The following is a 14948-nucleotide window of genomic DNA, read 5'->3' on the forward strand; positions in this document are numbered from 1 at the left end:
TGATTAAACCCTAATAAATAAGAAAGTAATAAAAAGAAAATAGTATATAAACACACGAAATGATTATTTTAGTTTAATAATGTCTATTTTATAATTATAATCTCAAGAAAGAATGAATAAAAAAGTATTTTATAGTAGGAAGTAGAAAACTGCTTGGTGATTAGGCGAGGCGAGCCTCAAAGGGAGCCTTGTCGCCTAGGCATCGCCTTGACAACTATTAATGTACTTGATGTGTTTGGTGTGTCATCTTGACAACCAAGGGTGTTAGGATGTAACCTTTTCTTTTAGGCTGAGTTTGGAAGGAGTACAAATGCAAATCTGTAGAGCGCAAAACCTTATATTTTGTATTATTTTGTATGTATTTATGCATTTGTATGTTATATATATATATATTTATATATATATATATATATAACATAAAATGAAATGTATTAATACATACATTAGTATGATACAGCAATTCTAAATGATACCATAAAAGGCGCCCACCTTGTCATTTTTGTTGCCTAGGCGGGCACCCAGTCGCCTAGAAGGGCGCCTAATTGCTAAAAGTCAAGGCGTTTGGGCGAGGCGCCCAGCCAAGGGCGCCTAGGTGACACCTTGGCAACTATGAAACAGAGTATGCCTTATGTAGGGTTTTGTTGTTAAATCTAGATTGCAACATCATTCTTCTTGTCTGTTCAGAAGTTCCAATCTATCTTTAGGTCTTAAGAAAAACAAAAAGCAAAAGTCAAATGTTCACCTGATGCACAATCAATATTAACTAAGTATTTGACCAATGGAAAAAGAAAGGGGATTAGTAGAAGATTTTATGATAAAGAGAAACAAAATAAATGTAGAAAATTAAATTGAACTTCACCCATTGAGGAAAATAATGCTAAAATTCTTATCTCATTAATGAGTGTAATATGTCAGGTTTTATATGCTTATGTTTTTGTGCCGATGCTATTCTTATATGCTATAATCTGTGTAGACATGTGTGTATGTATCTGTTCCATGCTCATGCCTATTAAAATGTGCCACAATTTTGTAATAGGGATTAGAAAATTACCATTTCATTGAAATTCCCATTTTGTCTAATCTGAAACTGGTCAGATTTTTTTTAGTTGGGTTTCTTTTATTTAAACAATATATTGTCATTGGGATTTATTGCTTCTAGATTGTCACTAAAAGAAAGATGAAATTTTTAGCCTTTGTTTGTTTTGGAGTTCTTATGGAATTTCTTTTTGCAGGCTAAACCTGGTAAGCATTTGTGGGTAGGTGGAATTAGTTCATCTGTTACAAAGGAACAGCTAGAAGAAGAATTTTTAAAGTTTGGGAAAATTGAGGACTTGAAATTCCTTAGGGACCGCAATTCTGCACTAGTTGACTATCTTAGATTAGAAGATGCTGCTGAGGCTTTGAAAAGTATGAATGGGAAGTGCTTAGGTGGTGAGCAAATTCGCGTGGACTTTCTGAGGTCACAACCTTCACGAAAGGTAAGCCAATGATGTTACTGATATAAAAGTTCATTCTGAAGGCCTTATATGAAGTTGTTAAAAAATGGGGTTATTGATAAACCCATAAACCAGACAAGAATGATTCTGGTGTGAAATTGCAACAATGGTGCACATATGGTGGTTTAAATGTTCTGCTCGGTGATGTTGTTAAAATGTTGCCTGGGTGTCAGCTAGGTGATTGTTTTGGAGGCCTATCACCTAGTTGATCAACTAGGTGGGCAGTGTAGATGTAAAGTTGAGGTAACTACAGACAAGGCTTCCTTTATATATTGATATGAATGTGTATCACCTATTTCTGGTTATAATCAGATAGGAGTATGCATGTAGAGCCAAAAATCAGGACTCTTAATTCTTATGTGTAATGGTAAAATCTCTGGTTGGCAATCATGAGAATGTGGGTTCAAGTCTGAGGCCAGCCACTTTGTACCAAAAAAACAGGTCAAACATTAGGGCTGTATACTGTCTACTCCTCCCAAGAGGCCAAGACCCAGATATCTGGGACCATGATTGGGTGATGATCTTTTTAACCCTCGTGTCTATTTTTCTTTGAGCTAGGTGGTCATTCAAAATTCATAGTTGTTATTTATGAAAGTCAAGTGTAAGTTGCTATTATGTGGTTTACTGATTTAGGGGTGTTTGCCAATGTGTATGATGTGGCAGTTGTTATTGTTTTGAAAAAAAAAGCTGTACAGTGCCCCCTTAATTTGTGGTTTAATAGTCTATAATTAACATGAAATTTCATAATACTTATGTATGGTATACATAAATTATAAAATAATTGGTTGAAATTTGATTTTCATCCTGGTATCAATAGGAAAATTGGTCTGACTCCCATGAATCAAGGGACGGACATAGAAGGAGCACAGGATCTGCAGAACATTCATGGATTCCACCAGATTCCATGAAAAATTTCCCAAGGCATCAGGTAATTTTCATCTGTTGGATCTTTTCTGCTGTTATAATTGCATTGACTTTATCTCCTTAAGTGCTTGTGTTATTTTAAGTTGTTGTCATGTATCTAGGAGAAATTACATGATTTAGCTGGATGCATTGTATGTAGTGCAGTTTACCACTTTTCATTCAGTAGTGAAGTCAACATAACTACTTCTGTGACAGGTCGCCTGCAAGAAAAATCTCTGCACACACTCTGCAAGCACGGGCATCCAGCTGCACATTGGGAACATCCATATAAATTTAACATACATGTATGGGAGATATTCCTGATGTGCGTCAGGACGCCATGTGTGCAGAGTTTTTGTTTGCAGGAGCCCAGGCTCACTATTTTCAGGAACTGGCTTATTGATGATTGTAGACCAGCTGCTTGGGCTTTGGGGCCTTGGGGGTGTATTTGCAATGCATGATAGTCTTCTGAATCAAGTATACATGGAGTTGTTTTCTATGAGATTACCACTTTGATTTTGGCATGTATGAACTGTTTCCAAGTGGCTTGACCATTTGCTATGTTCTTATGTTGTATTTTTGACAGCCTTCTCAACAACTAGGAGGCCGAAGAGGAGAAGGACAACCAAGCAATATTTTGTGGATTGGATATCCTCCTTCAGTTCAGGTTGATGAGCAGATGCTTCATAATGCCATGATCCTGTTTGGAGAAATTGAAAGAATCAAAAGTTTTCCATCCAGGCATTACTCATTTGTAGAGTTCAGAAGTGTAGATGAAGCTCGGCGTGCAAAGGAAGGTCTCCAAGGCCGTCTTTTTAATGATCCTAGGATACAGATACTGTTTTCAAGCAGTGAATTAGCACCTGGTAAAGATAGCCCAGCATTCTATCCAGGAAATAAAGGTGCTAGGCCAGATATGTTCTTCAATGAACCTTCTTTTGGACCTGGAACAGGAGATATATTTGGTCATAATCGTCCTATCACACCAAGTAACTTTCCTGGACCTTTGCCTCCTACTGCCATGCCTGGTCCAAATATGATGAGGCCTTTTGGTCCTCAAGGTGGTTTTGATTCACTTCATTCAGGCCCTGAGTTCAATGATTTGGCAGGGCCCCTCCATAATTTTCCAGATCCTAATCCTAATAATTCTATGGGCCCAAACTGGAGAAGGTTGTCACCACCTGCACCTGGCATGCTTCCTTCTCCTGCACCAGGTATGTGGCCACCCATTAGGCCTTTGCCTGGTACATGGGATGGATTTGACACTAACCCATTTGAAAGAGAGGCTAAGAGGTCAAGGATTGATGGTCCTCCCATTGATGATGCTCCCTTTTCTTTGAGAAAGATGGACAATCAGGGTATTATAGAACAGCCATATGGATTTGGGCCACAGCTTGATACAGGCACTCCACTTGCAAATGTTCAAATCCAGGGTCGTCATAGTCCATCTGGTGTAAGAATTCCAATTGGAGGGCCTCCTGACCAGGGCCTTCTTGAAAAAGATTACTGTTGGCGTGGCATTATTGCTAAAGGTGGAACTCCTGTTTGTCATGCTCGATGTATTCCTATTGGAAAGGGGATAAACTCACAGCTGTAAGAATAATCTTTCCTGAAACTTACTCTGTTGATAATTGTTGCTATTTTATTATCATGGATGTGTAGACTGTAGATGTCTTTATCTGCTCCCTACACAAATATGTGGTACACCTGTGGTGGTGTATCTGCTCCCTACCGTATGGGCTTTCTACCTCATGGTATAATTTCATGTTTAATATCGAAATGATACACCCCTATATACGCATGGGTATACCAAACTTGGGGATGGTAGAAGGCATCCTTCTAATGCTTATAAAATAAAAAAATAAACAATATAGAGTATCGATCATATCAATATGCAGTGACACCCAACTTTTGGTATCAGATGTATCAATATTTTGATCTTTGGTTTCTTATAGAGTGGGAACCTGTGCTTCATGTCCCGGTGCCATAGCTAATAGGGGAAATTATACACCAGATTATCCTAACCATCTACCTAAGAACTTAAGTGGCATTTTGAAGTATGAAGTCTGATGTCTCTAAAGTGTATTTAGATCTTGTTGATCGAGTGGCTATTTAGTGCTGTCAATGGTTTCCTAGTTTTCTTGTAATTTGTGTTATATCTTATGTCTAAAAGGGTAAAATTGATAGATAATATATAAGATAATTTTGGTTAAAAACGCTTGATTTATTAACATATAAACAATTTACCATTTCACTATCATTTTTATTAAGGTTATATTATAAAAAATGAAGTTTCAAGTTGTTATTAACATAGATAATAATAGATGTCAGTATAATTGGGTCTAATTGCCATCGGTTCAGACCTGATTATTCTGATTAATATTTGGGATGGTTCTGGGTTTATGATTTTGTCTTGATTAATAATCGGTTCAGGACTGGTTCACCCTGTCCTATGGCTCTTGGAATTTCTTTTCTATAAACATAAGTATGAGGGATGTTGTCATTATAAAAATTAGAAGGTTAATGAGTGAAGGGGGCCCTTAAGTGCACAATTAATAAATGATAGTGGTGATTCAGAGCAAAAGTTCAAATTTAACTGGTCCTATTAGAGACATAACCAAAGACAGAAAAGTGAAGATTATTAATTATCTGATTAATTCAGACATAAGTGACAACATTTTAGACTCCCGAAGGCCACCTTATTTTCCCTATCTTTTGTCATACTGTGAGTCTGTGACCACTGACCATTCCAAGTACTGTGATGATCCTCTGGATATTGGATGGCTAGGGTTACTCCCCTCCTCTCTTCCTATTCTAATGGGAGTCTTGACTTCCTGCATCCTGTTTTGCAGCCCTGCTGTTGTTAATTGCTCAGCAAGAACAGGATTGGATATGCTCGCCAAGCACTACTCAGAGGCCAGTGGCTTTGACATTGTTTTCTTTCTACCAGATAGTGAAGAGGATTTTGCTTCCTATACAGAATTTCTTCGTTACCTGGGTTCAAAAAATCGTGCTGGTGTTACTAAGTTTGATGATGGAACAACTTTGTTCTTAGTGCCCCCATCAGATTTCTTAACCAAAGTTTTGAACATCTTGGGTCCTGAACGCCTTTATGGAGTGGTTCTCAAGTTGCCACAACAAATGCCAAGTAGTGCATCCATACAACAACCCCAGCAGCCTAATCCTTCATCCCAGTATGTTGCAGGACAACAATTTCCTCCTTTGCAAACAGATTATGGTTTAACTCCACAGAAAGAGGACCATATGTTGCAAATGGATTACAGTAGGGCATCTCATGGAGACTTGGTAACTCAACCCTCCAAGGCTCTCTTACCAACTACTGATGAGTCTCACTTGGCACAGTCTGTTTCCCAGGACTATGCCAGAAATCCTGCTACAGCATCCCAAGTTGGAGTGTCTCTAACACCTGAGCTCATTGCAACTCTAGCTGCATTACTACCTACTAGCATGCAACCTTCAGCTTCAACTAATGCTCAGTTACCCTTGGGATCTTCTGCTTCGCGGCCTTCGTTTCCTGCTTCTGTAACACCTGATAAAGCAATACAATCCCAGGGATGGAGAAGTGACCTTCATGGTGTTGGTACTGGTGCTTTTCAGCAATCAGGAGAAGATCAAACAAGTCATCCTTCCCAACAGTTGGGACATCAATTTAGTGCTCAGTCACAACTTTTGTCTCAATTTCCAGCATATGCAAATGCATCAAATGGGCCTGACCACTCTGCACAGGCCATCCTTGGTAGCACTCAAAATCAAGGTCCTGCTCTCCACATGCCACAGCAGGGTGTAAGTTCTTCTAAACCTCTGAGTAACTTTGTGATCCCATCCCAAGGAGGGCAGTATACCATTCCTCAGCAGGCTAGCCAACAGTATCAACTTGATTCTTCTCATAATCTTCCAAAGAGCTATGGGATGGTAAGTGCAACTGATGCTACTATTTTTTTTCCATTTTCCAGTTCAGCAACCTAAGCCCTCTGTTGGTTCACCTACTCAGGTTCAGGGTACAAATATATCCCAAGCACAAGCACCCACCTCATTAGTAACTGACAACACAGATGTGGAGTTTCCAAATCAGTTTCAGCAACTACAATCTACTCTGTCTGGTGCTGGTCATGGAACACTGGAGGGTGAGGCAGATAAGAACCAAAGATACCAATCAACACTTCAGTTTGCTGCTAGTCTTCTTCTGCAGATACAACAGCAACAGCAGCAAACAAATGGTCAAGCAGTGCAAGGCTCTGGAAGTCACCAATGAGACCTGCCTCCAGGTAAAAACTTTACTGCATAGATATTGTCTTTTCTCCATTTATTTATTGGGTGCATAATCTTTGTTAAGACCATGCTCATCCTGCTAAGAGGCAAATTGCTAACCTAGCTTATCTTAGAAGGAAACTTTGTTGGCATAAGTGTTTATATGTGGAGAAACATATAATATCGGCTTTGTATTTTGTTTTATCAAATTATGTTAGGACTGTAGGAATGCATTGGTTACTAGCAAAACTTAAAGAGCAGTGTCTCTATGAAATTTCTAGAACCTGAAGAATTTTATTGTCTTGTAAAGTTGGTTATTCGATATCTTGATGGAAATAGTTAGTATAATTACTTCAAGCTAGAGATAGACATTAATTTTGAGGTTCAATTTGGTGGAAAGCTTATATTGTGGTTTCTTTTGCTTGGGCATTTAGTATTTTCTAAATAAATAGAACCAAGCTGTTAAAGATTGAAGTCTACAATAGGAAAAGAAAACACAGAACTAAACTATTAAAGAGAGGATGTTGAAATTGGAGTTGAAGCTGTTGAAGACAAGGACTCAGCTGAGGAGGAAATGGTGTTGTGGATGAAGCTCATGTAATTGGAAGATCAATTGATGTGGAGACAGTGATGAATACAGAAGTGGACGTGAATGAAAGTTTTGTTATTTTTTATTTTTTTCCTAGGGAGAGGAATTTGCAAAGAAAACATCCAAGAAATTGGAAGAAAGTTTTGTGGGCCTTTGAAGAGTGGGGAGAAAATGAAATGGATGGTTTTAACTTCAGGGTAGAGGATGCTTAAGGTAGACTGAGATAACTTTGAGTAGTAGGGGATGTTGATAAAGAGGATGGAAAGGCGGTTGTGGATCAGACCTTTGAAAAGAACGTGGTCTTAGAGTTAAAAGGATCAATGTTAGATCTAAGGATCCCTTCCTTTTTTGTTTGAATGAAAGTTACCCTTCTCTCGATAAAAAAAGGTTCTTGAGAAGATTCCTATTGTAGTAAGACATTTTTACAAGTTAAAAAAACATCAGAACTGTTCAGGTTTTGAAAGTTTTCTTCAGATTGAAAAGGCGAAGGTGAAAAAAGTAAAGGTCTGCAAGAGGAGCAAAGTTCCCATTCAAGCCACTGGAGCAGCTGAGTAATTGAGCAAAGTTTGTGAAGTGTCAAAAAGCGGTGGAGTTAGGGGCATGGAAGCTGATAGTTGAAGGAGACTAAAGTTATTATAAGCTGGCAGAAAAAAATAAAACTGAGAAGATTCCTCAATGCTTCAAAAATGAAATCAAACAGTTTAGCAGCCTATCAAGGGATATGCAATTGGTTTTTCAATGGGTCCCAAGATCAGCCAACACTTTAGCTGATCACTTGGCAAAGCAAGGGGTACAATGTTTCTGGGCTAACTTGTAAAACTAAAAGTTATAGCTTTTTGTTAGCTAAATGATGTAACTTTATCTCTTTATTAATAAACTAGTGAATGACCCCGTACTAAGTACGGGGAATCAGTAATGTTAAATTTACATTATGAAATCAATAATGTTAAATTTATATTTTAATATTTTAAATAATTATTAAATTTCAAGAAATATTTATTTCAAAAAATGGCTTTTCAATAATTATTAGAATATGGATAGTTTTCTTTTGTTATGATACGTAGAGGGTTAATGATTAATTGAGATTGATAGAATGTAGGCAGAAGTGGTTGTGGATAACCATTTTTGCATTTTTTGCATTTTTTAGGAATGAATTGAAAATGGTGGTAGTGGGTTGTGGGCTTTAGCAGCAACTTCTTAGAAAATGCCATGTGTCTAGCTTTCCAGAAAAATGAGAAGGCCATATGTCCGAATGGTGGGGGGCTATAGCCTGGTAGTGGGTTGTGGGCTTTAGCAGGAATTTCTTAGAAATTGCCATGTGTCTAGCTTTCTAGAAAATGAGAAGGCCACTTGTCTGAATGGTGGTAGTGGGCTGTGGACTTTAACAGCATTTCTCAGAAAATGCCATGTGTCTAAATTTGAAAAAGCCACATGTTTGAATGGAGACCGGATCTGCTCCTCACAGAAGGCGCCTCACACACGCCTCACAAGCACATCCTACCAAGCATTGGGAACATCTCCCGTACTTTTAAGTTATTATTCATGGGAGATGTTCCCAATGCACGGTGGGTGTGCATGTGAGGAGCAGATCCCATCTTGTTTGAATGGTGGGGGCTGTAGCCTGCTTGCTTTAATATAAATATATATCTGTTGCTAATCATTTTTTTTTTTTTTTTTTGTGAGGTGTTAAGTTGGAGTTTAGTGTTTTTTGTTGTTGGTTAGGGGTGTGGAGTCTTGTGATTTTGGGTAGGTAGTGTGTATTTGGAGTGGAAGGTAAGATTTCAAATTTTGTCTTGTTTTTTTGGATTCTTGTTTGGGTTTGTATTCAATTTTGGTTCATGTTCAGCATTTGGAGTTGCAGTTTGTGGCGTGTGAAGGGTTTTTTTCTGTTTCTTCTCTTAAATGAGTTCTAGTAACCTTTCTTGTATTTTTTTTTCTTTACCCAAAAAAATGAGACTGGCTTTAATTTGAACAAAAGTTGTGGAAGTTTAACTTAAGACTGGATAAGTTCTGCTTTGTTTATATGTTCCAATCTAAGTAATCAGAGATCGGAGCAGGAGCAACACTGAGGCTGGGAAAGTTGATTGTTACAGTTGCAAATGTAGAAAGTTTCAAAGATTTTGAGCATTCTAGGAGCATAGTATGTATATAAATGGTGATTACAATTCCTTGACTGCAGTATTTTCATTATTAAATAAATATTTAAAATTGGTCGTTCCAAAGATATAATTGCTCTAACATTTATATAATATTCTGTTACTTAGAGTGGCAAAGAATTTTGCTGGTAAAGAGAGAGAATCATGGATTCACAATTTTCTACTTTATCCACATACCAGATTTAGAAATTTCCGAAGATTTTGGAATGTTTTCAGAACATTACATCTATTAATGATTAGTGAAATATAGGCACTGTTTGTTCAAAAAGTGTATTTGATATAGCAGATTCAACGTGAAACAGGAACACTACATTTTTCCATCAGGTTTCACACATAGGCAGTGTTGGAAGAAATGTCAAAATGACTTTCTTGAACCAGGGGGCATTCCTACTTCACTTGTCCTATGTGGTGCCTAAAGGAGCTTATGCTTTTGAAACCAAGGTTTAAAATGTCGATGTCGATAGAAATGTCGCTTACCAAAATATAGGACATATGTTGGAAATGTCGGAAATGTTGAGGGGAAATATTGTAAAAATTAGAGACATTGTGGAAATATTATGAAATATGTGGAAATATGCAATGATATTTTGTGAAATGATAAAAAAGCATTAATACATATTTCTAGACTATTATCTTATTCCCAACCATTATATAAAGCTAAGAAACTAAGATCAATAATGAATTAGTAAATGACGGTTTACTGATTTATTATGCATTTTGATGTTTTTACAAGGTTATCCGATATTTTCTTTTCTTATTTTTAATTCTGATTTATTATAAATTCTAATATATTTATTTCACACTAGTAAATAGAAATACATTTATTCTGATTTTTTAAATATTAAAGTTATAATACATTATGTTTTATTATAAATTTAATAAACTGATTCTCCTTTTATTAAGATTATGATAAATTTTGATTTCTTATATAAAATTTAATGAATTTATTATGATTTTTAATACTAATTTATAATAAATTATGATTTAGTATAAAATTTAGTAAATTTATTCTGATCTTTTATATTAAATGTAGAATATGATTTATGATAAAATTTAATAAACATTTTCTGATTTTAATAAATATTTTAAAAATACTAACTAGTTAATATTTTATTACCTGAAAAATATTTTATGTTTTATATTATAAAGTAATTAATTTATTCTTTTGTTTTTATTTTTTGTTAATTCTTTTTAATAAATATTTTATAAAAATATTAACTAGTTAACATTTTCTGTTTTTTTTTTATTTTGTTTTCTAATGAATATTGTAATTTTATCTCAAATATTAATTTTCTTCTTATTTATTCATTTTAGTGGCTTTTGTAGTGAGGGTCTACATTATTGTTGTAGACCTTCATGTACTATAATAAGAGTGAAATAAAGATTCTATTTGTAAGTTTTCATTTATGAGGTCTATAATATTACAATAGACCCTCTTGCATTGTAACATGTTTATATAAAGGTGTTTTAAAGATTCCATTTTAGGGCTTGCTATTGTGATGGTCTATAGGCTTCCATAGACCATCATGGACTATAGGCTTCCATAGACCATCATGGACTATAGCAAGTCTTTAAAGTTTAAATAAGCTTATGTTAAGGCTGAGGTTTCAATTTCATTCAAATGAACTTCAGCCTCCTCAATTCTCGAAGAGATGCAGAGTCTGTCTGAACGTCCTGCTTCCAAGAAAAAGATATTTCAGAGCATGACCACTCTTGTGCTTGGTTAGATCTTGAAGTTGTACTCTAGCTCCAGGTACACAAGGTAAACGTAAAACCCTCTTCTTTTTTTTTTTTTTAATCAAAAAACGTTATTTTTTCCCCTTGTCGACATATACTTGGAAATATTTCGATATATTATATATATATATTTTTTTTGTTTTTGGGAACGATATGGTCGACATTTACCGAAATGGTCGAAATATCGACCGACATATTGTATTTTTTTAATTCATGTAAAATTTATGTCGTTGGGTCTCGACACTGACATATGTCGGGCGACATTTCGCGACATTTTAAACCAAGTTTGAAACTATAATAAAATATATTGTTCCATATTTTGTGCCAAGATGTCTCTTCTTCTTTGTTCCCACTGTACTTGAAATTCCCCAAAATTTACCATCAGTTCAAACTCTTTTTCTATTGGTTGCATTGGGAGGAAAACCACAGAAATGGAAACATGCTCTGTCATTTGCAATTGTGATTTGTTGGTGCATCCAAACACTGGACCATGTTTCTAACATCAGGACGCTATAAATAGGTAGTTCCGGTTACTAAGCTTCCAACTTTCTGAGTTTTATTATTTCTACAATCTACGCCTAGAGGTACAAACTGTTCAATTCAGTTGGATTTGGGTGAACCCTACTTTCAATTGTTTTAGATTGCTCAATCCCCTTAAGCTGGGTATTGAATTCATTTTCTTTTTATTCATCATGAACTTTATTTTTCCTCTCTCTTTCTCTCTCTGGCTTGTTTTATGTTCATGTCTGTAGGGGTAGATATTATTGGAAGGTTTCTGATGATACTTCATTTTCTGTTAATTAATTCAACTTTTACGTGTGCTGTCTTCTGCTAGTATTGTATAATTTGCCCTCTCTTGGTGTTTGGGGTCTTTACCCCATACCATGGATTGTTTTTTTTTTTTTTTTTGTTGATCAGCACCCCATACCATGGGTTGTTGTATTATGGTATTTCTGAGCCTATGTAAAATTGATGTATTATGATATTATGATGTCCGATTGCATAGTACTGGTGAAATATTCTTATTCTGAATGAGCATATTGGGAATTTCCTCAATTTTTTGTTTTAATATTTGAAATTGTACAAGCGTTTACATGAAGGAACTTGCATAACCTTTAGTTCCACACTAGATTCTAAGGATAAATAATATGTAAGACAAATCTGGGTCAGTTCTTGTGTCAAATTCCTTAGTCAGAATAGGGATAACCTCTTGAGATCTACTTGATTATAAGTTGATTGTCTTATAATGAACTCAGAAATGTGAGGCACTCTTTAAGTGGATGAAGCACTGACAAGGTTACTAGATAATTGGTTACAACATATTGCAAATGTATTGGGGCTTTTCCTTCTTGTGTCAACATGTTATCGAGGCTGTCCTTTTACTTCAAAATAAAATGAAAATCTAGCAATATATGATGGTGCAAATGTGAAATACGTAGATGCCAAATTTTACTTTCCATCTAGGATTGGGTGTATATTTATTTATTGCATCTAAGTATTACCGCAAAAGGAACATGATAAGCAATGAAATGTCTTAAAGCAGCCTTTTCCAACAAGCATGGCATCCTTGGTCATTGAGGATCCATGACCATGAAAGTTTGGCATAGGTTTTAATGCTGTCTACCAACCTGATGCAACCCTCCTTTATCTGGGCTTGGGATCGACCGTGCAAGACAAAGCACACACTGGTGGACAAGACTTACATGATGGTAATGTTGATTTCCTTGGTCATTCATTGTCAAGGGTTCCTTTGACCTTAAGATGAATGTCATATAATTATGTTATTTATTCCTAAAGAAAGAGAGGGCTGATTAAAAGTTTCTGTAGTAACCTTGAGGCATAAAATAGCAAGTTTTTTATTGTCATGAACTGAAGGTTTTATGTTAAGTCATAAAATCAAAAAAAAAAAAAAAAAAGAAACAGAGTAACAGAGTGCAAGCTCAAGCCTTTCCCAAGGTTTAAATTATTGAGAGGATTTCTCTTGTCTTGTTATTGGTTCCACTAGAATCTGCCTCTCAAAATTTCCAATTTTTTCTTGAAAGTAGATGACAACCTGATGAATGTAGTGACCTAAAACATAGTTTTCAAGGTGCCAAGGTGAGGCTAGGCGACAGGGGGGCGCCTTGTTGCCTAGTTCAATGATGGATTTTTTTTAATGTAAAAAACATAGACATGGTTTTAAAAAACGACTCGGAAACAGAACCGGGTTGACAGTTTGACTGTCCGGTTCGAACGGACGACCCGTTCTGACAACAAAAATTTAAAAAATAAAAAAATAATTAAAAATAAAAAACAGCCAAAAAACATTGATGGGGTCGACGGGTTGACGGTTCGACCGCCCGGGTCAACGAATCGTTGACTGATTCAGCAGTTTTTGGCTAGGGACTAGGTTTGGGGTAAAACGGAACCAGTTGCCTGGACGGTTCTCGGGCCGAACGGTCCGACCGTCCGGGTCAACAACGGTTCAAAAACATTGAACATAGATCCTAGGGTAGTTCCCTAGGTACCATAACCATATTTCCTTAATAACTATTCATAATTTTCATAAGAAAAGTATAAAGTTCATGTTAAAGTATAGAAAACCAACATATTCATGAGAAGAAAAAAAAGGAAAAGAAAATTCAAAAATTACATGGGCTGGACCCTTATTTTTGTTATAGTAAAAGAAGAAAAGGATAAGTAGTAGTAGTGGTAGTAGTAGAGTATACGGAAGAAGGAAATATGTTGACTAGACAATTTTAAGTTCCTCCTTGTTGGTTTAGATTTTGAAGTCTTTGAGGGTTCAATACAGCATTTAGCAATGTTTGTGTTGATTAATCCCTAACAAATAAGAAAATAATAAAAAGGAAATTAGTATATAAACACACAAAATGGATATATTAGTTTAACAATGTCTATTTTATAATTATAATCTCAAAAAATAAAGAATAAAAAAGTATTTTATAATAGAAAGAACAAAACTGCTTGGCAATTATGCGAGACGAGCCTCAAAGGGCGCCTTGTTGCCTAGGTGTCGCTTTGACAACTATGCCTCAAAATTCATGGTCTTATTATCATCCCCAAAATCGACAAATGCCTAAACTTCCAAACATCTTCTATATCTCTATACAAACCATGCTCTAACCAAGGAAATACACCTTTATCTTCTTCTTTATCAAGTTATCTTTAAGCTCTCAATCCACTATACCGTCCCTATGCGATTCCGTACGCCATACTACTATTTATAATCTTATAGTTCTTAAATGAGCTAGATTTTTGCTACTTTATCATCCAAATGCATCAATAGGATCATCTCTGGATTGAAAATTGGAATTGTCAAATACAAATCCCACCCGAGGCTATTCCTGATCTTCCTGAATGTGAGGAGCTTGTGCCAGTTCAGGGCTTGCTTCTCTTCCTGCTCCACCTCAATCTGTGGCTCATTTATTTTGACCAGTGGTATGAGCCCTAACAAAGATGAAGCGGATTTTTTTTGATTGGTAAGAAGCACAAAAATCTGGATAGAAACAAAGATGAAGTCCTATACCTATCAAAAATATAAAAGAGACATGGTCCCCACTACTTGTGGAACCCCAACTACTTTCATGTATTTCATTTTTAACCACCCTATCTTATCTATTTAGGCCATGTTTGGTTCAACTCTCGTTTTTGCTCATTCTTTCCAATAATACAATTCTAGAATGGACAAAAATGGATAGAAATAAAGAGAATGAGAATGTTACTACGAAAAGCTTTTGCATTTTTTTTAACCACCCTATTTTCATTCATTTTTTTCATTAACCAAAGTTTATATATATA

General features: G+C 35.8%; 1 protein-coding gene across 3 annotated transcripts in view; it reads left to right on the forward strand.

Moving 5' to 3' along the window:
- LOC104605276 (flowering time control protein FPA-like) overlaps positions 1 to 14948 on the forward strand; it is a 34237-nt gene that overhangs the window by 10527 nt on the left and 8762 nt on the right. For 2 of the 3 annotated variants that reach the window (XM_010269973.3, XM_088896265.1), the window contains 5 exons: positions 1233 to 1478; positions 2314 to 2424; positions 2986 to 3992; positions 5252 to 6332; positions 6412 to 6685. In XM_010269973.3, the coding sequence (XP_010268275.1) occupies positions 1233 to 1478; positions 2314 to 2424; positions 2986 to 3992; positions 5252 to 6332; positions 6412 to 6672 (2706 nt within the window). In that variant the 3' untranslated portion in view covers positions 6673 to 6685. Of the gene's footprint in view, positions 1 to 1232; positions 1479 to 2313; positions 2425 to 2985; positions 3993 to 5251; positions 6333 to 6411; positions 9487 to 14948 lie in introns of those variants that run through there. The other variant, XM_010269971.3, reaches the window with a different exon arrangement.

This window comes from Nelumbo nucifera, chromosome 1, assembly GCF_055504915.1.
Source record: "Nelumbo nucifera cultivar China Antique chromosome 1, China Antique-T2T, whole genome shotgun sequence".
Lineage (NCBI taxonomy): Eukaryota > Viridiplantae > Streptophyta > Magnoliopsida > Proteales > Nelumbonaceae > Nelumbo > Nelumbo nucifera.